At 40.0% G+C, this 27,761-nt stretch overlaps 1 protein-coding gene across 3 annotated transcripts in view; it reads left to right on the forward strand.

The window, feature by feature from the left end:
• MNS1 (meiosis specific nuclear structural 1) overlaps nt 1–27,761 on the forward strand; it is a 98,573-nt gene that overhangs the window by 48,298 nt on the left and 22,514 nt on the right. The window contains exons 1-2 of one of the 3 annotated variants that reach the window (XM_066273869.1): nt 20,425–20,493; nt 21,336–21,557. In XM_066273869.1, coding sequence (XP_066129966.1) covers nt 20,491–20,493; nt 21,336–21,557 — 225 coding nt within the window. In that variant the 5' untranslated portion in view covers nt 20,425–20,490. Of the gene's footprint in view, nt 1–20,424; nt 20,494–20,936; nt 20,978–21,335; nt 21,558–27,761 lie in introns of those variants that run through there. The other 2 variants (XM_066273870.1, XM_066273868.1) reach the window with 2 other exon arrangements.

A 27,761-nucleotide genomic window follows, 5' to 3' on the forward strand; every position in this document is an offset into this window, starting at 1 on the left:
CCACCAGGGGGCGATGCTCTGCCCCTCCGGGGCGTCGCTCTGCCGCGACCAGAGCCACTCTAGCGCCTGGGGCAGAGGCCAAGGAGCCATCCCCAGCGCCCGGGCCATCTTTGCTCCAATGGAGCCTCGGCTGCGGGAGGGGAAGAGAGAGACAGAGAGGAAGGAGGTGGGGGTGGAGAAGCAAATGGGCGCTTCTCCTATGTGCTCTGGCTGGGAATCGAACCCAGGTCCCCCGCACACCAGGCCGACGCTCTACCGCTGAGCCAACTGGCCAGGGCTTATAGATAAATAATTAGAATTTAAAAAGGAATTAAATTCTAGCAAAACTAGTGGATATGAAGTAAATATACACAAACTATTTGCATTAATATATAACAGGAAAAAACAATTCTTTATGCAAAACAGACAGTGCTGAACATCCATTTGGCCCTCCAGACTTAGCCTTCACCCTTGTCTATCCTGTTGTACCTCACTGACACGCAATCACAGGCTCCCTTATTCTCTGGCTTCTGGTTAGTGTCAGTCAGTGGTAGCACCTGCTGGAGATCAAGGGAGGGAGAAAAGAGGATGGATTATATTACCTCACCTCTCTTCCTGTGGTGTTGCTCCTGGCTGGCTGTATGCCTTGACTGAAGGTCATAGTTCCCATCAGTGGATTCTCTCCAGTAGCTTTTTGTGTCTTTGGGTTCTGGAAAACTGCCTCCTCCCCTTGCCCTTAGGTTTGGGAGTAGGAATGGTTCCCCAAAGTTATTGATCTCGGAGTACTGTACAATCCCTAGTAGTTTATTTAAACCCTGTTTACATCTTTATAAATGATCCAGGTGAGAGTGTTCTTTCCTACTTACATTTTAAATGATATAGATATTATTTATTATAGCAACAATTACAACACTTAATTAAAAAAACATTTTTAAAAAGTCATAGAGATATACCCTCTACATAGATTAGGGGACATACTATCATGAAGGCATTTGTTTTTCTCCAAATTGATCCATAGATTTAATGAAATTTCAATCACATTCCCAACAGTTTTTTTTTTTCTTCTTTCTTTTCATGGAATCTGGGACAGGAAAGCTAAATTTATATAGAGGACGAAGGACAAAGAATAACCAAGAATTTTTTTTTTTTTTTTTTTTTTTTTTTTGTGACAGAGAGAGGGACAGATAGAGACAGACAGACAGGAAGGGAGAGAGATGAGAAACATCAGTTCTTCGTTGCTGCACCTTAGTTGTTCATCTGTTGTGCCTTGACCTGGGGGCTACAGCAGACCGAATTACCCCTTGCTCAAGCCAGCGAACTTGGGCTTCAAGCCAGCGACCATGGGGTCATGTTTATAATCCCATGCTCAAGCCAGTGATCCCAGGCTCAAGCTGGATGAGACTGCACCCAAGCCTGCAACCTCGAGATTTCGAACCTGAGTCTTTTGTGTCCCAGTCCGACACTCTATCCACTGCGCCACCACCTGGTCAGGTTAGCCAAGAAAAATTTAAAGAGCAATAAATCAGATCACTAGGTAATAATACTGAAGTAGGAGGCAAATATTGTAAATGTGTAGTAACTGAAACTGTGAAATTGATGTATTACAGATCAACAAGGAAAGATAAGGGCCCAGGTACAGTGGTGTCTATATGGACAAAAGCATAATAAAATTGTACACCCACCTCACATTATTCAAAAAATTGGTAAACCTTATGTGACATTGTAAAATATCACCTGGGCAATGGCCTCCACGTGGGCAGCGCCATCTTTAACAAAGTGAGCATAATATATTTTATCTGCCCAACAGACATATAGAAGAATCATGAAAACTTTATAATCTCACAATATTAAAGGGTTATTTAAATAAGGCAAGACCCCCCCCCCCCATAAAACATAAAAGAAATAATGGATAGATTTAACTACATTGGATTTTAAATTTCTGTACAAGAAAAGGCACATTAGAGAATGTAAAACTATAAGTCATAGCTCGGAGAAAACAAAATAGATGTACATGCAATACCATGGAATGACCTCATAAACATGATGTGAAATGAAAAGCAATTTGCAGAGGTGTAACTCAGTCTTATTTTAACGCATGCAAAATATCACATTTTTAAAATGTTGACTCATATTAAAAGGATAAAGACAAGGCCCTGGCCGATTGGCTCAGCGGTAGAGCGTCGGCCTGGTGTGCAGGGGACCCGGGTTCGATTCCCGGCCAGGGCACATAGGAGAAGTGCCCATTTGCTTCTCCACCCCCCCCCCCTCCTTCCTCTCTGTCTCTCTCTTCTCCTCCCGCAGCCAAGGCTCTATTGGAGCAAAGATGGCCAGGGCACTGGGGATGGCTCCTTGGCCTCTGCCCCAGGCGCTAGAGTGGCTCTGGTCGCGGCAGAGCTTCGCCCCTGGTGGGCGTGCCGGGTGGATCCCGGTCGGGCGCATGCGGGAGTCTGTCTGACTGTCTTTCCCCGTTTCCAGCTTCAGAAAAATACAAAAAAAAAAAAAAAAGGATAAAGACATGCATGAAAATGATAAGTGCTAGTACAAAATAGTGTTATCTCTAGGGGGAACAAATGAGACCAGAAGATGCCCACCGGCATTCTACTTCTTTAGTTTTCTCATGTCAAGAGACATGAGTGTCCATATTGTTCTCCATACTTTTCTGTGTGTCAGGAATATCACCGATGGAAGTGACATGACAAAAGTAGAAGGAAGATATCAGAAATCTAAGTTATATAAATGTGGTGTATTTCATTTTTAAAATATAAACTAGATACAAACCATAATATTTAAGGGAAAAATAGGAAAATATAAGCATTGTTGAAATGAATAAGTATTAAAAGGAAGATAAAATAAAAGACTTCCTTACTAACTGGAAATCAAAACTTTTTTTTTTTTGCTAGAAAATTAATATGTTTTTCTACTAACAATTTCATGTTGATCCAAAGTAAAGGAAATGCAGAAACCAAAGGATTAGAAAAATATAATGGAATTAGATGAAGTAGGTGTGGGCACAACTAAAGTCCATGTCCTCAGATGTCCTGCAGAAATTTATAAAGAATTTCATAAAACCAGTGTCATTTTATAAAACTATAGTAGAATGCCTGCTGAGTTTCTGAATACAGGAAAAAAAGAAAAAGAAAAAAGCCATCACAATGACTTTGTTTTTTTTTAATGAAAAGAATGGCCTCAGTATTATAATATGTCTATTAGGTCAAAATTCTTGCCCAGACAACTATTGAACCTTTTGTGAAAGCATTAATTTGCAAATCTTAAAAAAATGATTTTGGATATAAAATCAACATGACTTGAAGATTAAAATCTGTCACTTGAATCCAATTTTCTTCTGTGATGGGTCTGTTAAAGGGCAGCGACAGTGTAATTAATTGCTTGAGGCTCAGAAACCCAATTAATCTTTCAGTTGGCTTTCATTTCATAGAATGTTAGTGCTAGAAGAGGCCCCGAGGATGATCTGGTCCGCCCTCTTTATTGTGTAGGGGAGGAAACAGACGGCAGGGAGGTTAAATGACTTGTTCAAAGTCAAAGATACGGTCTGTCCTTGCCATGGCTTCCTGTAAACGGGTTCAGTATTGCTTTCTTAAAGCCTTTGTGTTTTTTTTGCATCTGATGATGAAATATTGATAGGCTTTTTTTATGGTATAGCCTTTCACAAAATACATGAAAATTCAGCTCAAAATGTCCTCTTGCAAGAGTTTCCAAGCCTCAGTTTTAAAAATGTGAAGCCTATCCTCTGGTTTCTCTTCAGATCATATAAATCTTTCGCTTTTTAAAAATGGGAAGCTGCCTGACCAGGCGGTGGCGCAGTGGATAGAGCGTCGGACTGGGATACGGAAGACCCAGGTTCAAGACCCTGAGGTCGCCAACTTGAGCGCGGGCTCATCTGCTTTCGAGCAAAAGCTCACCAGCTTGGACCCAAGGTCGCTGGCTCGAGCAAGGGGTAAGTCCGTCTGCTGAAGGCCCGCGGTCAAGGTACATATGAGAAAGTAATCAATGAACAACTAAGGTGTCGCAATGCGCAACGAAAAACTAATGATTGATGCTTCTCATCTCTCCGTTCCTGTCTGTCTGTCCCTATCTATCCCTCACTCTGACTCTCTCTCTGTCTCTGTAAAAAATAAAAAATAAATAAAAATGGGAATGCTGTGGAAGCAGCAAAGGGGAAGTGGGAAGGGCCCTGTCCTGTGTCTTCCCACACAACAGCTCTGGAGACAGAGGAGCAGCCCTGCGTGGACTTGTGGGAAAACGAGGGGCCCAGTTTGACAGTGTGAGTGACACCTAAACATGGCGGCACCTTGCAGGTCATACCATCCTTAAGGCTTCTTAGTGATTGATTTCAAGATGTAAGTAGAAAAAGTTGGCGCAAGGAGTATTTTTTTGGAGAAGGTACCATAGGGCAACGATGGTAACAAAGATGACATGTGAGAAGATCAGAGGAAATGAGACAGCCGCTATGAATGTGGGAAGCATGGTGGCAAGCCATGTGTCAATGTGGCAGCGATGGAGACGCTTGACTCCAATCTCTCTTTAAGGGAATCTGCTGTGAAAAGTGGTTGTTGCAGAACCTCCAGGTGCCGCACATTCAGATAGGCTGTGCATTTGCGCTGAGGCCACACTCTCCCAAATGAGGCCATGCTCTCCCAAAGCTGCCCCCTCCCGCCCCCGCCCCTGGCAATGTCTGAGCACAGCCTGTGTGCATTAGAGCTAAGACTTTGGGCTCTAATCTCTAATGGGAAGTCTCCGCTTGCAGACTCCCATTATCCTGCCACCGACCCTCTCAGATGGTGCTCCTGCTTTCTCTTTTCCTCTTTCTTTTCCAAGGTGTCAGACCCGCATCCGTTCTGAAGGCTCTTCCCTACTACCCTCACCTTTGCCCTCTACTTTATGTTTTAGAGGCTTTCCCCGACAAATCTTGACCAGCCAATTCTGTCTTGGCACCTGAATCTCAGAAGGTCCTAGCTGACCCAAAGTATAGCAATTACTCAGGTTGATGCCAAGGAGGGATAAAAGAAGGACTTGAGAAAGAATTAGGATTCTACTTTGCTGGTAGAGGCTTAATAAGAATGGTTTCTGTTTGGTTGTTGTAGTTGCCATTATTGCCATTCTTTGATTATGTTCTTTCGTAATGGCATGGCCTTAGGCTATGTGTACTTTGCAATAAAATTTACTTCTAATAAAAAAATAATCCATGTTTCATAGATTACAAGATACAATTTTTATTTTTTTGCATTTTAACCCTTCTGAAATTGAGGTGGGTCTTAAAATAGATGATGTGTCAATTTAATTGGCAGAGTTTTTTCTTCTTTACTGATGATAGTGCTTCCTACCACTGATAGTGTCATGGACTCATTAAAATACATTAGCTTAATTCAGGTCACCAGATGCTAGGTCCTGCAATAGATTATAAAGAACTAAGGGGCTGAATTAGCCTTTGTGGGTTATTATTTGGCTATTTCTTAGGACTATCTACAAGGAAAGGAAAAGAAAACCCTTGGGAGTAGAATGACATGATGGAGAGGTGAACAGTGGGTAACTATTGCTATGGATATATTAGTATAGAAATAGAGATCCAATGAAGCATTAAAAATAATAAGCAAGAAAATATGCTCCTTTGCTTCCGACCCTATTCACTCTTTTACTTTCCCTTTTCTGCTCCTTTTTTTGTTTTGTTTTTTTGTTTGTTTTGTTTTTTTGTTTTTTGTTTTTTACAGGGACAGAGAGAGAGAGAGTCAGAGAGAGGGATAGACAGAGACAGACAGACAGGAACGGAGAGATGAGAAGCATCAATCACCAGTTTTTCGTTGCGAGACCTTAGTTGTTCATTGATTGCTTTCTCATATGTGCCTTGACCGTGGGCCTTCAGCAGACCTAGTGACCCCTTGCTCGAGCCAGTGACCTTGGGTCCAAGCTGGTGAGCTTTTGCTCAAACCAGATGAGCCCGCACTCAAGCTGGCGACCTCGGGGTCTCGAACCTGGGTCCTCTGCATCCCAGTCCGATGCTCTATCCACTTCGCCACCACCTGGTCAGGCCCTTTTTTGCTACTTTTATGATTGATGTTTACTTAACAGACCATAGTCTACCTTATCGCTCTTCTGGTTATTCTGTCACATTCCCAGCAGCATCTTGTATAACAAGACATATGACAAAGGTTTTCACTCTCTGTTTTGAGCCTCATGTTGATGTGTGGTTAGAAGGATGGAGTGGAGGACCAAGCAAATTCAGTAAGGTTACCAATCGTCCCCAGGGAGATGGGTAAGATGGAGGCATCTGTTGCCTGGATTCCCCAGAAATATATCTGCTTATCTAATATTGGATCCCTTGGCACTGACTTCTTTTACAATTGGGATTAAAACCATTGTTTCCTCTCTCTCCAGACACAGTCCTTATGCCTGTATCAGTTTCCACTAGCATTCCCTGTGTGTCTAGTACGGAAAAGTCTCTGCCTCTGAAAAATACATGAGTGTTATTCCTTGTCTGTTCCACATTTTCTGGGCCATTATTTCCTGTTAACTTTATCAGCTAATTGATACAGCCTCTCCTTCTCTCTCCCCATCCCTCCTTTTCCCTCCCTCTCTCCCTCCCTCCTTCCACCCTCTCATGGCAGTTGGCCAAGCAGGGCTGGGTCTGAGGACAGCTTAACCAGCTTTGCACCACTGTTCCTTGGCTGCCTCTGAGTGCTCACGGCCAGCTTGGGCTCTTTGCCTTCTTCATCTGCCATTTCTCCCGGAGGGTTATTATGTCCCTCTTTCTCCCCAGGACCATAGAGTTTCTGCTCAGGTACTGAGGGCCCATTCATCTTGGAGGGTTATTATGTCCCTCTTTCTCCCCAGGACCATAGAGTTGCTGCTCAGGTACTGAGGGCCCATTCCCCCTGGAGGGTTATTATGTCCCTCTTTCTCCCCAGGACCATAGAGTTGCTGCTCAGGTACTGAGGGCCCAGTCATTCTGCTTTCCTAGAGGCTGCTCAGGCTCCTCACAGATCACCCCTCCCTGGCCTGTCCCCCTCTTCCCCCCTGCCCTCTAGACACACCTACATTTTCTAGCTGTAGAGCTGATGTCCTATCATTTCCTTAATCATTTCCTTATCATTACATATTTGGGTCATCCCTCATTATTTTGCTTAACTAGAAATTTTACAAGTAAAATAATGCACTTATTGGTTTAAGTTTTTTGGTCTGGTTAATTTTTTATTAGAAAAAGATGCCATAAATGTGTCATATTTGATCAAATTAGGCACTTTTCCTAAAGTTAATAAATAAAAAATAACACCTTTTAAAGGTAGTTTATGTATGTATGTACATATGTATATATATATTAATAAGAATATACATATTTTAAAAAAATAAGTGCTTTATAATTTAGAACAGAACTCCTCTGTTCTTCACAATGAATTAAATGTGGTCACCTTTGCTTCACCACTAACCAAATTAGTTTCTGTGCCCATGTGTCAAATCCCTAAGCAACTATTACTGGACATCACAAGTTTCATATCCTGTTTATGTATGAATAATATATGTATGCCAATCCCATTTACCAAGTTACATCACTTTCCATTCAATTCTATGCCTATACCTGTTTTGTATTTCTGTTTTTCTCCTATGCTTAGAATATGACTTTTCATGCAGAAAAATAGACAATTGAGGCAATACATCTGAATGAAGGTCATTTTTTTCAATTATATAGAACATTAAATAAAAGTGGCTTTTTATCAAATTCCCCAGGTAAAATTTTATTCATATCCACAATGAATAAGCATTCTTCTGCATAGTGTTCCCCAACCCTAGAAATGGATGATGATGATGATAACAATTGTATAGTTATTTCCCAGTTTTATGTTAGAATTCATGTCAGGAATTTCCACTTTCTATAGACTTGATGAGGGTGCAGGAGCAAGAGTGACAGAGAGCAGTAGATGAAGAGACCCACTAATCTAGGTTTATACTGGGCAACAAGTAAGCCCTTAATAGTACCCTTACCCCCCCAACAATTAATTAGTCAGCCACTCGGTCACAACATTATCACATAGTCCATGTGATTCCTAGATTATGGTGGCTAAAATATCCAGAAACAGATCTTATTCTCTTAATGAAACAATCAGATTCAACATATGGAAGCAGGCCTGTTTGGAATTAACCAGAAAGTAGTCACTTCCTAACTGCATATAAGAGACAAAAACTAGGAAAGAAGTTATATACAATGAAACCATTAAATGCACATTTGCCACAAGGCAAGATGGTAATGCTTGAATATTATGAAGCACAGAAACTGTGCAAACACATTATATTTTAAACACTTCATCCACTTAACAAACTATGTACACTCTTCAGCTAAATAAGATGAATTGAGATTCAAGAGGCAGCACCGTACTGGCAGATCTCGTCCTAAAGGCATCCATTAATATAAATCAACAGTAGCAATTTGGTTTGATCATTTATTTGCAAGAATCATTAAGGTTTATTAGCATAATTATTCCCTGTGGGATTTCATGTCGAGAAAATGAAAAATGGCATTATCAATATTTAAAAGATAAGTGCGTAATGTTCAGAGTACTTAAACAGTCATCGGCAGGTGGTGTCCAGCTGCAGCAAATTAGATTAGATGTGAGCACTTTTTTGAACGAAAGAAAAAATGTCTTGTTCTAATTGCTTTATTTTATAAAGCCGCCCAATTTTGTAAATAATTTTTACGATATGGTTAGAACTTCTTGGATATAGCTATTAACCTGTCTTATTTCAGATTAGCAACTCTGATATGTTCAACCCTGTTATGTCGTAACTATTGGAAACATTAATCAGTATAATCCATCATGTATTATTAGGAAAAGCTCTTTCCCTTCAGTACTCTAAACTTTTAGTCTAGGCCTGTAGGTGAGAAGCTATCTTCCAAAGGAAAAAGAACTAGATTTCCCTTTAATGCTGGGAGGGCATAAATCCTTCCTTAACAATGAAATATCACTTACAATAGTAATAATTTATCATGAGAAATAATCTTTAAATGTTATCATTGTTTGTTAAAAAGCCATAATAGAATATTATTCAGTGATAAAAATAAATGAGCTTTCAAGCCATGAAGAGATGTGGAGGAACCTTAAACGCTTATGGCTAAGTGAAAAAAGTCAGTTTGAAAAGGCTCTGTACTATATGATTCCAACAGTATAAACGTCTGGAAAAGAAAAAGCTATAGATTCGGTAGGAAAGATGAGTGGTTTCCAGGAGGCTGGGTGGGGGAGGGGGCAGGGAGGAATTGGTGGACTACAGGGGATTTTTAAACCAGCGAAACTATTCTGCATGATCCTGTAATGGTAGATATGTGGCAACATGCATTTGTCAAAACCCATGGAATGTACAACACAGAGTAAACCCTAATGTCAACTATGAGCTTTAGTTTATAATGTATCAATATTGGTTCATCAATTTTAACGAATGTCCCACACAATGTCCAGTGTTAGTGGAAGCTGCGTGTGGAGGGAGAGGGACATGTGGGAACTCTCTGTGGTCTGTCATTTTTTCTGTAAAACAGAAACTGCTCTATAAAGCAATGTCTATTAATTAAAACATAATTTTAGACTATCTTCCCAGGTAAAAATCAGCTAATTATTGCACTTAATTAAAGTTGCCCTTGGTTTAGATGAACACTCAGGCCAACAATCCTTTTCTGACAGAGCACCTATTAAATTACACAAATTATTGTAGGATCTGCAATATCCCAAGGTAGACTGGAAACCAAGAGCTGTCACTACACTTTCCTTTAGAACCAAAGTTAGGGAAGCAAAAGATAATGAAAAGCATACACATTCTCTAGAATACTTTGCAATGCTGCATCACATTTCGCTCTTAAGAATTAACAAATTCTACTTGATAGAACCTGTTAGACCCTGTTTCAGCCTGGATACATCCTCATCTTTTACCCTCACTACAGAAAACCTAACTCTCGAAGGAGACGCTTTGCTTCATCCCCAGTCAATTTGTAAAAAACACCAGGAGGGCAAGGTTCTGCTTTCTCTCTCTTCCTCTCCTATCCTGTTGCCAATGCGCAGAGCAGTAGAGATCGTGTGGACCAGGGGTCCCCAAACTACGGCCGGCCCGTGAGCCGAGCCGCCTGCGGCCTCCTGAGGCCATTTATCCGGCCCTGCCGCACTTCTGGAAGGGGCACCTCTTTCATTGGTGGTTAGTGAGAGGACAACGCAAAGCACGGTGTGGTGGGACGCATGCGTCAAGGCTCCAGAAGCGGGTCATATCACTTGTTACAGCTAGCAGTGACAAATATGGAACTGGACATTGACCATTTCATTAGCCAAAAGCAGGCCCATAGTTCCCATTGAAATACTGGTCAGTTTGTTGATTTAAATGTACTTGTTCTTTATTTTAAATATTGTATTTGTTCCCGTTTTGTTTTCTTACTTTAAAATAAGATATGTGCAGTGTGCATAGGGATTTGTTCATAGATTTTTTTATAGTCTGGCCCTCCAACGGTCTGAGGGACAGTGAACTGGCCCCCTGTGTAAAAAGTTTGGGGACCCTTGATGTGGATATACAGCCATGTGATCAAAGACCCCAGGCCAGAGAGAGAAGATCTGCAGCTCCCAGGAACTCTTTCAAGGCTCAAGAGTTAAATGTTTTATTCATGCTTCGTGTTCTTTTCCTCATCATCTCAGTCATTACCACATATATACCTTTCATCCTCCTTACCAGAATTTCTTTTAACAACATGAATCTTGCATATTTTAACTTGATTAAGTATGGCCATATCTTTAATCAAAATTTTCTTTGTTAGGAAACATTGTTTTTATTATATTATGACTTTAAAGTAGGGGCCCTCAGCCAGGGCAACCTGGAGAGCAGTGTGAGCTCTCTGAGAACTCCAGCTCTGCTTGATCAGACTCCTATTGGTTTCTCCCTTCCCCTTACTCTTTTTTTTTTTAATAAATATTTTTAAAAATTAATTTTAATGGGGTGACATTGATAAATCAGGGTACATATGTTCAGAGAAAACATCTCTAGGTTATTTTGACATTTGATTATGCTGCATTCCCATCACCCAAAGTCCAGTTGTCTTCCGTCACCTTCTAACTGGTTTTCTTTGTGCCCCTCCCTTCCCCCAACCCCCTCCCTCTCCTCCCCCCCACCCCGTAACCCCCCCTTCCCCTTACTCTTGTGGTTAAAAACATGCCAACCGTTCCACAGTCTGGCCTCTTAAATATTCTTTTGTCTCTCTTGTCTTAATATCTGGTGACCTACATGGTTTTTTCTTAGTTTATTTCTGACTAAATGCAAAGCTTTTTCTCCTTCTACACAATAGATTCTCCATCTAAATTATCCTTCTGATCATCTAGCACTAAAACTACTATATCTAAATATACTGTGAGTCATTCAGTGTATGTCTGTTAAGCTACACTCTGTCCAGGGCTCTGTGCTAGCCATATTTTGGTAAATTTAGACAATAATGCATTAAAACTATTACCTACTGGGTGTGGTATTCTGAAATACGGCGTGTTTTGAGAAGCAAGTGGTATTCATAACAGCCTGACTTAATATTTATGTATTGATCAGTGAAACACTTTGTGTACTTGATTAATTAACTAGTCTTTAAGTTACAAATATTTCCTTGCAAAAATATATCTGTGTGATTTAGAAGTTTATTGTACACATAGAATTTACCTTTATCAAGTAGCTAAACATGTAAAGATCGGATTTACACCCTGTTCATGCTTTAAAGACATTTATATTTATTGATCTGTGAGCATTTCAGGTAAATAATTTTGACCTGAATCTATTCAACCAAAAAAATTGTCAAGCAATCAATTGGATTGTGTTAGGCAGTTAAGGGAAGTAAGAAATCATAATAGATCTAGAGTTTAGTGAAGTGTTTTTGTAGAATTCTCCCAGAAAATTCTTACAGAAAAGTTATAGGAATATTAGTAGTGTATAAGTAAAATTGGAGCATTGGTAACTAGTTGAATGGTCATACTCAAAGATTGCTGATCTATTTGCAGTGGGAGAGATATTCTCGTGGTGCATATCTGGGCACTGTATTCACCCATCTTAGTCCACATTTTTATCTATGAAGTATTTGAAGACATAAGGTATGCTTATCCAATTTGTAAATGGATGACTCTGGGATTTATCAAATTATTGGACAAATATGTTGCCTGGATATTTTGGAAAACCTAAGAATCAAATGTTGTGATCAAGACTCTGAGAGCGCCTGACCAGGCAGTGGCACAGTGGATAGAGCGTAGGACTGGGATGCAGAAGACCCAGGTTCGAGACTCCTAGGTCGCCAGCTTGAGCATGGGCTCATCTGGTGTGAGCCAAAGCTCACCAGCTTCGACCCAAGGTTGCTGGCTGAGCAAGGGGTTACTCAGTCTGCTGAAGACCCGCGGTCAAGGCACATATGAGAAAGCAATCAATGAACAACGAAGGTGTCACAATGAAAAATTGATGATTGATGCTTCTCATCTCTCTTCGTTCCTGTCTGTCTGTCCCTATATATCCCTCTCTCTGACTCTCGCTCTGTGTCTGTAAAAAAATAAAAGTGCTCAAAAAAAAAAAAAAAAAAAAAAAAAAAGACTCTGAGAGCACATAGATTAAGAAAAGGGGAAAACTGGCCAGTAGCTTCTAGAAGATGAAAAAGGGAGAGAGGAAAATATGGGAAAGGAAATCATAGGTTTTTCACTCTACTGACTAATGTTCAAAATCAAACATTGATTTAAAAAGGCAATTAATGCTGCAAAAATTTTGTTTTCCTTAGTCATTTTCACCCATGAGATTAAAAAGAGATAGTGCTTGTTTGAGTCAGAAATTGCATTTGGCTAGCAGTAAGAGAATCCTGGGTGAAAAAGGACACAGAGGCTTAGATAAATTGAGTTAATTTTTCTTTCATATAGCATGAGGTCAAGAATTAGGCAGTGCTGGTATGGTAGCTCTTTGTTAAAAAAAAAAAAAAGACCAAAGCTCCTTCTATTTTTTCTGCTCTGCCCTCCAGAGCATGTATTTCCTCATTGGCGAGGTGGCTGGTGGGGTTTCAGTCTTATTACAAAGGCACTCTGGCAGGAAGGAGCTCAAAGAAGTCCCCTGTGGCTAAAGTTAGAATAAGAAACTTGAAGTAGACATATAAACCTTTAAAGCCAATAAGAAAACAGTGAATACTTAAGAAAAAATTTTCTGATTTATGAGACCCTTTACCCCTAGCTGACTAATGCTAAGACTGAACCAGGACAAACGAGAACCCACCCTGCATTACCACCTGGCTTAAAAGCATGAACACCCTAAAACAGGGATCTCCTGCTGGGGACAGGAGCTAGGGTGTGGGGAGAGACACTCTGTGACACGCAGGAACACGGCAAAGCCTAATGGTAGGGGTGGATCAGGAATATGGAGAGAAGCTGCCTGGAAAACCAGCTCCCAATATAACACAGGACAACAAAGAAAGCTGAGGATAGTGGAGCACTGAAGGTAACCGCAGTTACAACCAAATTTCCCCCTCAACTCCTGACTACACTGACTCAACCTCCTTCACTAATGTAGCAGGAGAACAGGTGTTTTTATTTCCAGGCATAAATATGGTTTACTGTAGTCTCTGTCTTACACATGATGTCTGGCATCCAATAAAAAAATTATGAGACCCACAAAAAAAGCAAGAAAACATTGTTAAAAGTATATAAGCCTGACCAGGAGGTGGTGCAGTGGATAGAGCGTCGGACTGGGATGCAGAGGACCCAGGTTGGAGACCCCGAGGTCGCCAGCTTGAGCGCAGGCTCATCTGGTTTGAGCAAAAGCTCACCAGCTTCAACCCAAGGTCGCTGGCTGGAGCAAGGGGTTACTCAGTCTGCTGAAGGCCCACTGTCAAGGCACATATGAGAAAGCAATCAATGAGCAACTAAGGTGTTGCCACGAAAAACTAATGATTGATGCTTCTCATCTCTCCGTTCCTGTCTGTCTGTCCCTGTCTATCCCTGTCTCTCTCTCTCTGTCTCTGTTAAAAAAAAAAGTATATAAAAATGAAGCAATTAATAGAATAAAATAAAATTCATATATAACCTAAATGGTGAAACTCTCAAACAGGAAATTTTAAATGCTATGATTAATATAATTAAAGACTCTAAGAGAAACAGTAGACAATACATGAAAAGGTGGGTAATTTTTGCTGAGAAGATGGGAACTCTTAAGAGTTAAATAGAAATGTTAGATAAAAACCAAAACAGCAATGAACATGAAGAATGCCTTTGACAGGCTCAACAGAACTTAACACAGCTGAGGAGAGAGTTTGTGAATTTGAAGATATATCAGAAAAAATGATCCAAACAGAAACACAAGGAGAAAAAGATTGGAGAAAAAGAAAAATAGAGCATTTGAGAGTGTTGAGGCAATATCAAACAGTGTAACATAAGTGGAAAACATATATATTGTAGACTTATATATGTAAAAGTAAAATGTATAATAACAATAGCACAAAATATGTGCTATTGGATGGAGGAATTAGAATCATACTCTTTAAAGTTTATACACAATGGATGAGGCAGAATTGGAGTATTGAATATTTATACATATATACTGCTCACAGAAATTAGGGGATATTTTATCACTTCATATTTATTTTGAAATATCTCCTAAGTTTTGTGAGAAGTATGCATTAAGTCTTAGGGCAATCAATAAAAATATGAGGTATAAATTATAAGTTGGTAGTGAAAATAAAATGGAATACAAAATTTTTCAAAAAAAAACAGAAAAAGAAAATGAACAAAAACAGTGCAATAAAATTTAAAATTAGCAAAACTGTAGATTTTAATTCATATCAATTATATGTAGATGTCATAAATGTACCAATTAAAAGACAGAGATTGTCAGTTTGAATAAAAAATCAATATTCAACTCTGTGTTGTCGATGGAAATACATTTTGACACAGATTCAAAGTAAAAACATGTAGAAAAATGTCTCATGTAAGTACCATTTTTAAAAAAAGCTGGAGTGCCACATTCATATGAAATAGACTTCAAAACAAAGACTATTACCAGGGATAAAAAAGTCATTTCAAAATTTTAATGACAAAATGTTATCAGGACATTAATAATAATTGTAAAAGTATATACACCTAACAGTAAAACTTTAAAACACATGGAGCTAAAAAAACAAAAAAGAACTGAAAAGTAAAATAAGCAAATCCACAATTATATAATATTTGACCTCAACACTTCTCTCAATAATTGATAAAGCAAATAGATAGAAATAGCTTAAAGATATAGAATACTTGAAGAGCATGATCAACCTACTTAACCTTATTGGTGTTTATAGAACACCTCACCAACAACACTAGAATACACATTATTTTCAAGTGCACATGAAACACTCACCGGGATAGATTGTATTCTGCACACACAATAAAACAAACCTCAACCAACTTAAAAGATTTGAAGTCATTCAGAGTATGTGCTCTGACCTTATTGTAATTGGACTAGAAATCAATAACAAAAAGATACCTGGGCAAATGAACTATTTGGAAAGTTCACAAAAATACTTCTAAATAATTGATGGGTCAAAGAAATCTTTGAATATTTTGAATTGAAAGAAATGAGGAAGTACAACATATCAAAATCTGTGGAAGGCAGCTAAAGTGGGGCTTAGAAGGAACTTTGCATTATATATTTGTATTTCAAAAGGACAAGGGTCTTAAAGATTTAAGCTCCCACCTAAGAAAGTATAGAAAGAAAAGCAAATTAAACCCAAAGCAAGTGGAGAAGGAACTAATGATGGTAAGAACAGAAATCAATGAACTCGGAAGTAGAAAAACAGTAGGAAAAAAACTCAGAGTTTGCTCCTTGAAAATATAAATAAAATTAATAAAACTGATGAACAGTATTTCTTCACAGTTATTTCTGGGGAGAGCTTTCTCCTATGTGCATAACAGTAATGTAATAGCAATCATTTGTTCATTTAACAAATATTTATTTAGCACCAATTAAATGCCAGGCACTATCTTAAATGTTTAGGATACAACTGTGTTCAAAAGAACAACTTCTAGTGACAGCCTAGCCAACAAGTTTTAATTAGAGGCTGCTTTATGGGAAGCCATGCATAAGCCATGTCTTTGGTAAAATTCTTGTGGAAGTTGCTTGACTAATGGAATTAAGTGCATATGACAGTTGCTGCCTGGTGTCAAAATATTTTGCACTATACACACCCTGTAGTCAAGTTTAATTTTGCAGTAGGTGGATTTGGATATAAAGGCCCCCAAATACAAAAGCATTGAAATACCTGCCATACACACAAGCCCATAAGCCTTCTTCTAATGTAGGAAAATAATTTGAGTTTAAGGTGAGGTCTCCAGGCCCAACAAGGTTATAATTTTGCTCTCAATCTTTTTGCATTTCAGTTTGGGAAATATATATATATTTTTTGCATTTTTCTGAAGCTGGAAACAGGGAGAGACAGTCAGACAGACTCCCACCGGGATCCACCCGGCACGCCCACCAGGGGGCGATGCTCTGCCCATCCTAGGCGTCGCCATGTTGCGACCAGAGCCACTCTAGCGCCTGAGGCAGAGGCCACAGAGCCATCCCCAGCGCCCGGGCCATCTTTGCTCCAATGGAGCCTTGGCTGCGGGAGGGGAAGAGAGAGACAGAGAGGAAGGAGAGGGGGAGGGGTGGAGAAGCAGATGGGTGCTTCTCCTATGTGCCCTGGCCGGGAATCGAACCCGGGTCCTCCGCACGCTAGGCCGACGCTCTACCGCTGAGCCAACCGGCCAGGGCCAGTTCGGAAAGTTTCTATTGACATATCTTCAAGCTCACTGATTCTCACCTCAGCAGTGTCCAGTCAAAGGCATCTGCCATTTGTTAGTGTTTTTTTTTTTTTTTTTTTTTTTTATTGACTTTTTAATTGATTTTAGAGAGAGGGGAGAGAGAGAGAAGGGGGAGGAGCAGGAAGCATCAACTCCCATATGTGCCTTGACCAGGCAAGCCCAGGGTTTTGAACCGGCAACCTCAGTGTTCCAGGTCGACGCTTTATCCCACTGCGCCACCACAGGTCAGTTGTTAGTGTTTTTGATTCCAAGAATTTCTTTTAAATTCTTTGAGTTTCCATCTCTTGCTTACATTACCCATCTGTTCTTGCATACTGTCTACATTTCCATGAGAAATGTTAATATGCACATGTTAATAATAGTTATTTTAAGTTCCTGTTTAATAATCTCCACATCTGTGTCAAAGCTAAGTCTAGTTCTGATGCTTGCTTTTCCTTTCAGACTGTGTTTTTCTTTGCATTTTAGCAACTTGCCATTAGCCTTGTAGTTTTTTTGTTGTTGAAAGCTCAACTTGGGCCTGACCAGGCAGTGGTGCAGTGGATAGAGCAGCGACCTGGGACACTGAGGACCCAGGTTCAAAATGCAAGGTTGCCCGCTTGAGTGCAGGTTCACCAGCTTGAGTGCAGAGTTGGTGCCTTGAGCGTGGGATCATAGATATGACCCCATGGTCGCTGGCTTGAGCCCAAGGTCACTGGGTTGAGCCCAAGGTCACTGGTTTGAAAAGGGGTCACTGGCTCAGCTGGAGTCCCCCAGTCAAGGCACGTATGAGAAAGCAAGCTATCAATGAACAACTAAGGTGCCACTACTATCAGTTGATGCTTGTCATCCTTCTCCCTTCCTGGCTTTCTGTCCTTGTCTGTCTACCTGTCTGTCTGTCTCTCTCTCTTGCATGCTGAAAACAAAACAAAACAAAACAATACAAAAAATGACCTGGTATATTGGGTAACAGGAACTGAAGTAAATAGTTTAGTGAGGTGTGAGGTGTTGTGTTGCATTGCTAGAAGTTGGATTCTGTTTAATGTCTGCTGTATCTGTAGGTGCCAGAGGCTTCAGATTCCTCTAGGGCAGGGGCCCCCAAACTATGGCCCACGAGCCACATGCGGCCCCCTGAGGCCATTTATCCGGCCCCCCCCCTGCACTTCCAGAAGGGGCACCTCTTTCATTGGTGGTCAGTGAGAGGAGCATAGTTCCCATTGAAATACTGGTCAGTTTGTTGATTTAAATTTACTTGTTCTTTATTTTAAATATTGTATTTGTTCCCTTTTTGTTTTTTTACTTTAAAATAAGATATGTGCACTGTGCATAGGGATTTGTTCATAGTTTTTTTTTTATAGTCTGGCCCTCCAATGGTCTGAGGGACAGTGAACTGGCCCCCTGTCTAAAAAGTTTGGGGACCCCTGCTCTAGGGTTTTGTTTCTGTCTCCTGTTGTACTTGTGTTTCCCTAAGAATTTCTCGTTAGGTAGCAGCACTCCCAGCTATAATGAACTATTACACTGAAGTACTGTTGGTATGGTGGTAAAGCACAGAAAAGGGAAATCATTCATAATTTTATGATTAAATCTCTATTTGTATGGCTGTGACCTTCACAAGTGTTTCTTAGCTTATCTCTTACCACTGAGGAAGGCTGGAGGAGGCTTGTCTGAGAAATGTCCCAGGTGGGATAAGACTGTGGTAGTTTCTTCTGGACAGTAGGCTTTTATTATAGAGAAGGTTCTGGACATATTTCACAATAATTATTCTCATCCCAGAGAGATCTTTTTTGTTTTTTCACTGTGAGACCCTGCTGGGGTTCCTGGAAGCAAAACACAAGGAGGTGTGGGGGCTTTTAGTAGTTTCACTCATGCTAGTCCATACTCATTCTCTATCAAGTCATCAAAAGTACCGTGTTGTATGGCCAGGAGCCACCATCGAGGCCATTCACATGCAGGTTCCCATTGGATTCGGACAGTCGGTAAAGAAACAACGGAGCCAAGAACTGGTCGGCCATTAGCTTTAATCCTAGCTTGCACCCTGCGGGCAAGTAAAACACACACTGGGCTCCAAAACCCACTCATTCAGTGCTCACAAAGCTACTGACTTATCCGAGTTTCCTAGAATCAAAGGTTTCTGGCTCACCAGACTTATTCACCTCTGTTCCCCATTTCCTTCCTTCTCCCTGCACAAACTGCACAAACTGGCTTTTCACTCAGCATTCCACCATCTTGGCTGCTTCTCCTGGCCTCCTCCATGTGGCCTTTCCCTGTTCTCCTCTCTAATGCTAATCTCAGAAACCGAGAGAGCAAACTCCCGTCTGCCCCCATTTTATAGTGAAGAAATCAAAACCTTTAATCCAATATACAAAATAAGGAAGTCTCTGATACAAAGTCCACCCCACATCAAAAAGAGTGGGAAAGGCTTAGTCCTAAAACCAAGCCCCAGGCTACAAGGATCCTGCCTGCCCACAGCCCGCCCCCAACACACATTAATATGATATAATTATGCCCATTCCAAGTATAAGGGCAACTAATATCATCACCTGGGAGACGGGCCTCCACGTGGGCAGCGCTATCTTTAATAAAGTGAGCATAATATATTTTATCTGCCCAACAGTATATAACCAGCCCCTGAAATATACTTGGAGCGCACGATTTGGGCCTGCTATGCCCCGTGTCAGCCATATGCAGCTGACATATTTAACAAATTTCCTCCTTCAATAAAACTTCAAAATTCATCTGTACTGGGTGTCTCTACGTGGACTTGATGAAGTGAGGTACAGTGCCTTTCAGAATCTGGCGTGCGGTACTTTATAACATTTACAAACTTATTTGACCAACACTATACAAGAGGGACCTCAAATTCGATAACACAAAGCAAGTCAAGTTCTCATACTACCTTAAATTTTGTGGGTTTTTTTTTTTTAGTTTTGATGCGATTTCTCTAAATATGTGATCTCTAAAATCAATATTTGACGAATTTCTCTAACCTCCTTCCTGTCCTTCAATTCTTCCATTCAAAATGGACTTCAGCATTTAACCTGCTGGTAAGATAAACGAGACCTACATGCTGGCATCATATTTTCTCTCATGGTACCCCGACCATGTATTACATAGCAAAGTAATATCCATGTGGCCCATACATTTTATTCCCAGTTTAGCAACAGCTTCTGGGGGGTGGAGATGGGGTGGGGGTGAGGAGAAGGCTCCTGGAAGCACACGCTACTCACGCCTCACCATTCCCAGTGTGATGTGCCTCCCACTGCTGAGGACAAAGACAATCATCAACCCCCGCAGAACAGGCATTGAGGGCACAGAGGACGTGGAAAGTGACTTTAGCCTCCTGTTCTAGATAGGAGTTTGTGTATTTCTATGTAAACAGTACCCTTAGCTTGACTTTATCCCAACAACGACAGTAGTATCTTGTATCTGAGTAGTATCTTGAGCTCTCTAAAATATTGCAGAGATTATCGCATCAGGACACGATCTGCACTTCCCGCCTGTCTCTTTTAGACCAATAGAAGTAGATGCCCTGCCAGCCTCCCAAGAAGCTGACAGCCGGTTGGATCTTGCTTGTCCAATGGGAGGCCGCGCCTTGATCAGGTTAGGAGGCGCCACTGAAGCCGTTGCTAGGAAACCTCGTAAACACCAGAGTGCGCCTCCTGCCATAGCGTCTGCCGTTGGGGGTTGTGGCCTGGAGACTGGGATTGGATTTTCGTCCTAAAAGATGGTGAGCGGGTGGAGCGAATGGGGATGTCTCGAAACTACTTGTTTATCAATTGATTGAGCTGTAGTTTAGAGCTAGCCTGCTTCTGAAAAAAGGTTTGAAATGCCCAACCTGAGAATTAGGGGGAAAGTCGTAATTGCTTTCAGAGGCCTCAGGTGCAATTACTTACGGGTTGCTTGCGGTAGCTTCCAGCTTTTTCGACATTGCACCCACACAGATCTGCCCAGTAAAAATCTTATTTCCCATATTTCAGAAACTTTAGGAAAAGGTTAAGAACAGCAGAACATATGAGTAAGTAGAAATAAAAGTCCAGGAGAGAGCGAATGAATAGCAGTGGGTCGTCCTATTAAATCTGTATTAGGAAAACCTGGCAGACATCTGAACTGCTTTTTATGGCCAAGCCGGAGGGGGAGGGGCGTGTGTGGAAGAAAGGGGAAGGAGGAAGGGAGAGGATGGCGGGATGAGGAGAGGAGGAATTCCCTGAGGGGTAAAGAGCTGGGTATATAGAGCTGGACTGCGTGCATTTAAATCTTAGTACAGCTATGTACTCGATAAAGAATCTTGTAAAGTTGTTTTTACTTTTGACGCCTTACCTATAAGATGGGGAATAATAATAGTACCTACTTCATTGATATATAAATATATTTGTCTATCATAGTTATACTTTTATTATGGTATATTTCTCTGAATTTAGAAAGGGAGCCAAAGATGCTTCTTTTATTACTGTTACCTATCTTTGTGTTATTTGTTACTGATGTATACATAAATATATTCTTAAAAATTAGATTTTGGAACACCAAAATATGCATACTTTTATTTTTTAACTTTAACTTTTTGCATTGCAGGCTTCTAAAAGAAGAACTTTGAACTTCAGTGAAAGGCATCAGAAATTAGTAGATATGAATTACCGCAAAAAATTGCATGTTGATGCACTGAAAAAGATAGAGAATCAAATTAGGGACCAAACAGTGCGGAGTGAAAATGATGACCGGGCTGAGCGTAAGAGGTTCCTCAGATTATTACATAATGAACACTTTGAATTGGATATGGAGGAGGCCATTCAAAAGGTAAGTTTTACTATTCATTCTTGCATAATTTGTCTTCTTCATTTTCTCCTTGGAAACAATGAATGAAAACTAACTGCTCAAACTGGAAGTGAGTAGATAGACAACAGCATCAGGCAAAGGATGCCTCACTGTAAATCAGCTCAGGTAGTGGTTCAGAGCTGGAGTTTGGAGCTAGATTATGTCTTTGAATACTAGTACTGCTGTATATTAGTTGTGGAACCTCAGGTAGGTTTTGCTTTTACTTTTTATGTTTCATCTATAAAATGGAAATAACAGTACCTACTTCATTTGATTGTTTTAATAATTTGAGTTAATACATGTAAAGCCCTTGGGACAGTGCCTGGAATAGAGTTAGCACCAAGGTTTCCCCCCAAACATATGAAATCCCATAATTACTAACATCCACAGTTTTGTTCACATAAGTACAATTCTGTTGAGCCTTCCTTAAAATTCTAAAGACAAAAATGTAATACCTTTTGAATTTACTGAGATTAAACATGTGTGTTATTGTTAGAATTTACTCATTTTTTTATTTTTGAAATACTGCCTTGAAGAATTCAGATATAGGCCCTGGCCAGGTAGCTCAGCACAGCAGATAAAGCATCATCCCTATGCACTGAGGTCATGGGTTCAATCCCCGGTTACAAGGAGTTGATGCTTCCTCTCGCCTTCCCCTCCCCCACCCTCTTATTCTCTCAATCAATGGAAAGATTAAAAAATAAAAACAATTCAGGTATATGTATATTATTTCTAAAATATGGAGATAATTTTCCAATGGAAATTTCTAAATATTGAAAAGGATGAGGGTGGTAGAAAAAGGGAAACTGATAAGAAATGAGGTTTTTATAAATGAAAAAGGTGTGCTATATTTTAGTATTTTTGAGTACCTGTTTTATGTTCAACATTCTGTAGGACGTTGTGGGAAGTGGCAAAAGCAAGTTATAAAAGTAGTAGCCATCTCTGAGTTCCAAACCAGAAACTTAGACATGATTTTTTAACCCTGAGCAAGATCTCTATCTAGGTTTAGATTTTTTCTTATTCTTTTTATTCTTAATTTTAAGATAATCTCAGATATCCTATCAACTATCTCCTGCATACTTAAGTGTGCATCTGATAAAATAGATACTTTATTACATAATGCCAGTATCTCACCCAATAGAATTATCAATAACTTCTAGGTATCATTGAATACCATTTTGTAAGCAAATTTCTGTGATTGTGTCAGAAATTTTTTTCTGTTAGGTCCCTTTTAATCCAAGACAGCCGGTCTGTTATTCTTAATTTTTTTAACTTCATGTTTCTGGATTGTTAACTAGGCCAGTTGTATAGAATACCCCACATTCTGAATTTATCTGTTTACTACCTCATTGGTTTCTTTATTTGTTCTTCTCATATTTCCTCTAAGTGCAAGTTAGCTTTAAAGGCATGATTAGATTTGTATACAACATTTTAGCAGTTACTCCATAGATCAGGGGTCCCCATACTTTTTACATAGGGGGCCAGTTCTCTGTCCCTCAGACCATTGGAGGGCCGGACTATAAAAAAAAACTATGAACAAATCCCTGTGCACACTGCACATATCTTATTTTTAAGTAAAAAAAACAAAACGGGAACAAATACAATATTTAAAATAAAGAACAAGTAAATTTAAATCAACAAACTGACCAGTATTTCAATGGGAACTATGCTTCTCTCACTGACCACCAATGAAAGAGGTACCCTTCCAGAAGTGCGGTGTGGGCCTGATAAATGGCCTCAGGGGGCCGCATGTGGCCCGTGGGCCGTAGTTTGGGGACCCCTGCCATAGATGATGCTCTCTTTGACATTGTATCACATCAGCAGCCACATGATGACGGGTTGTTCCGCTTTTAGTGATGCTAATGTTGATCATTGGGTTTAGTGAGAAAGCCGGGTTCCTCCACTGTAAAGATACCATCAAACCTTCATCTATGGTTTCGTCAGTGAGTCTTTTCCTTCATTTGGGGGCTGTAAAACAATGATTTCTAATTTTGTTAGTCCTTTGACATTTAGCTGAAATTCCTCTGTAAAGAACTTTTCCTTATCAAGTTGTTTGGTACCTGTTGGGCAAATGAGTTTATAAAATCTGTATTTTCTGATTTTGCTCACTGTTATTGTTAAAAATGACCACTGCCCACGTAAACTATGCTGCCAGGTGAAATTGCTAATTACCTTCCTGCTTGGGAAGGGGCTTTGTTATGCTAATGTGTGCTGGAGGAGGGGTTTCGCTCCAAAAAGTTTTAAGAAGAAGAAGGAGGAGGAAGAAGGAAGCCATGTTTTTGCAGAAAAGGCAGCCAAGATGGCAGGGTGCTGAAGGAGAAACCAATTTGTGCAGAAAGGAGAAGGGGAAGCAGAGGGGACTGAGGCTGGTGGGGGGCCTTTGATTCTAGGAAAAACTGGAAAAGATTCTCCTGGTTGTAGAACTGGAGAACATGTGAGTGGGTTTTGGTGCCCTGTGTCTTTTTACTCACCAGCCGGTTGCGAGGCCAGAATAAAGGCATGGCCCACCAGTTTTTGACTCCGCTGTTTCTTTACCATCTGTCTGAATTCAATGAGAACCTACATGTGAATGGCCACGATGGCAGTGGCCCCTGGCCTTCTAGTACCCTAAAATACAGTTCTGACTGGGAAGGGAGGTAGTTAATTTTCACAGTAAATAATTGGTGCCCTAGTCATTTCCATTGGTGTCTGCCTATGTTGTTGTTTCTTTTAAATTTTCCTCTAGTTTACTTTTTTAAAGAATATCTTTATGGACTTATGGGCCTTTATGATTATAGTTATTATTAATTGAATTTTTTAATGCTCAAAGCGTCCCCTCTTGGCCAATGGGTGCCCCCCCCTTTTTTTTTTAGTGGATGCCCTTTTATTGCTTGTGTCCTTTTGACCAGACTCCTTAATCTGTGACAGTTTCCTTGCTTTCTGTCAGCGAAAAATATTCCAGGGTAGTGATAATTAATTTTGTGTGTCAACTTGTTTGGACCATGGGGTTCCCAGACAGTTGGTTAAACATTATTCTGGGTGTTTTTGGATGAGATTGACTTTTAAATTGGCAAATTTCCCTAATGTGGATGGGCTTCTTCCCATCATTTGAAAGCCTAAATAGAACAAAAAGGTTGATTAAGAGGAAACTGCTACTGACTGCCTTCCAGCTAGGAGGGACATCAGCTTTTTCCTACCTTCACAGTTTAACCGAAACCTCTGCTCCTCCTGATTCTCCAGCCTGCCAGCCTTCAGACAGGAACTACACCATCAGTTTGCTTGGTTCCAGTCCTTCAGACTCAGACTGGAACTAAACTATTGGCTCTCTGGAGTCGCCAGCTTTCTGACTCACCCTTCAGGTCCTGGAACTTCCTGCTTCCATACTCACATGAGCCAATTCCTTATTATGTTGGTTCTGTTTCTCTGGAAAGTCCTGACCAATACAAGGCTTATCTTGTACATTTCTTGCTTCACACTTGAAATTGGCCATTGTACCAACGCCGATTATTATTTATCATTTAGGGGAAATAATATTTAGACCTGGCCAGTCAGCTCAGTTGGTTAGAGTGTCGTCCCAATACTCCAAGGTTGCAGGTTCAATCCCCAGTCAGAACTCAACAAATTGATGTTTCTCTCTCTCTTCCTCTTCCCCCTTTCCTACCCCATCTCTCCATTCTCCTCCCTTCCTTTCTCTAAAATCAACTTGAAAAAAAAGGTGACAGTCTTGTTCCACCTAAATAATAATAATAATAATAATAATAATATTTAGAGACAATTAGGGTGTTAAATGTGCTTTCTATTCTTGGATTATCATTGATTCCAGGTCTTTTAGTGGACAGAACTTGGAAATATGCATATTTTTAACTTTATTTTGAGGTAAATTTAGATTTATGGTAGAGTTACAAAAATAGTATAGAGAATTTCTGTATATTCTTTACCTGACTTCCCTTTATTTTATCATCTTAAATGATTATAGAAAAATCACTAAAATGAGGAAATTAGCTTTGGCACAATACTGGTAACTAAGCTACTGTATAGGATTTATTGAGATGTTAAATACTGACTTACATCAGTTTTCCATTAATGGGTTTTTTCTGTTCCAGGATCACAAACTGCATTTAGTTGTCATGTCTCCTTAGTTTCTCTAATCCTGGTTTCCTCTAGTCTATGAGAGTTCCTAACTTTTTCCTGTCTTTTCATGATTTTGACAATATTAAAGACTACTGTTCATTTGTTATATTAGTTTTCTGTTCCTGTGTAACAAACTATCACAATTTAGTGGCTTAAAACACCATTGATTACCTTACAGTTTCTGTTGGTCAGAAATCCAAACACGGTATAGCTGGATTGTCTGCTGGGTCTCACAGGGCTGAATTCAAGGTGTTGTCTGGCATGCATTCTCACCTGGATCCTGGGGTCCTCTTGGGGTTGTCTTGGAGTTGACAGAATTCGTGTTCTTGTAAGTAGACCAAAGTCCTTATCTTTCAGAGGGTGCTGAATTACCTGCCACACAACCCTCTCCACAACATGACAGTTTGCTTCCCTAAATTCCACAGGGCAGTAACTTCAACTATTACTTGTTAGTTTTTGGGCTCACCTGATTAGGTCAGACCCACCTAGGAGAATCTCTTTTCTGGTTAACTCAAAGTCAAATGATTGGGGACCTTAATAACCTTTTCATACAGTTTATCAGGGATACATGATGTTGATATGTTTTATTCTTGATATTAACCTTGATTACTCGATTAAGGTGATATCTACCAGGATTCTCCTCTGCAAAGTTCGCACTTTAGAATTATTTTACACTTTGTAAATACTAAATATTTGAAGGAGATACTTTAAGACTATGGAAATATCCTGTTTCTGCTTAAATTTCTGCCCAGTGATATTAACATTCATTGGTGAATCTTTAGCAATTATTACCTTTGGATTCTAATGGTAATTTTCTATTTGCCTCAGTCTTCATTTATTAGTTGAAATTTCTCCATAAGAGTGGTCCCTTCTCCCCCGTATATTTGTTCAGTTATTTGTATCAGTGTGGATTATTAGATATTTATTTTATACTTTTTGTTATAATTAGTACTACTGTTACTTATTTTGTTGTGCTTGTTGTTCCAATTTGCCCTTGGGAAACTTTTTTTTAATGTTTTTTGTCCCCTTCTGACATCATGCTCTACTTTTATTTTCTTCCTTCCTTCCTTTCTTTTCTTTTTCTTTCTTTCTTTCTTTTTCTCTCTCTTTCTTTCTTTCTCTCTCTCTTTCTTTCTATTTTTTTCCCATTTACTTGCTTTTTGGAACCACAAGATGTTCCAGGCTCAGCTTATTCTCTCTTTGCCTTGGAATTGATTATTTCTCTAAGGAGACTTGGTTTCTTTAACTGGAGAATGGTGTTTAGAAACCAAGATCTGAATGATGGGTATGTTCATTGTTACTGGGGTAAAAGAATTAGAAAATAAATGTACACTAATCAGTGCATACACACAAATCTATGTTTACTTTTGTGTCTATCTGCATCTATTTGTTAATAGAAAAAAAATAACTATAATAACTGGTACTGCTGACTCAAATTTGACATCACATTGATCATTTTAACTTTTCCCCTTTCCTTTTTTGTAACTGCTTTCTCCAACAAGAGAAAGTTGGCTCTCACTGTCTAGAATATATTTATTTATTTTTTTCAACCCTAGTATACAAATAAAAGTTTCAGAATTGCTGACCTGCACCCCTGTGAACCACGAATTTATTTACTACATTGTAGATTTGGGTTCAGTTTTTTTCTGTCTTTAGCCTTACAATATCTAGTCAAACAGTTTTCCAGAGTTGCTTATATCCACTCCTGCCTGTCATAGTCTGCATTGTTCCCTCCTACATCTGGTTTATTCATTAAAAATTTATTTATTTTTTTGTATTTTTCTGAAGTAGGAAACAGGGAGGCAGTCAGACAGACTCCTGCATGCGCCTGACCGGGATCCACCCAGCACGCCCACCAGGGGGCGATGCTCTGCCCATCCAGGGTGTTGCTCTGTTGCAACCAGAGCCATTCTAGTGCCTGAGGCAGAGGCCATGGAGCCATCCCCAGTGCCCGGGCCAACTTTGCTCCAATGGAGCCCTGGCTGCGGGAGGGGAAGAGAGAAACAGAGAGGAAGGAGAGGGGGAGGGGTGGAGAAGCAGATAAGCGCCTCTCCTGTGTGCCCTGGCCAGGAATCG

Source organism: Saccopteryx bilineata, chromosome 4 (assembly GCF_036850765.1).
Source record: "Saccopteryx bilineata isolate mSacBil1 chromosome 4, mSacBil1_pri_phased_curated, whole genome shotgun sequence".
In the NCBI taxonomy this organism is placed as follows: domain Eukaryota; kingdom Metazoa; phylum Chordata; class Mammalia; order Chiroptera; family Emballonuridae; genus Saccopteryx; species Saccopteryx bilineata.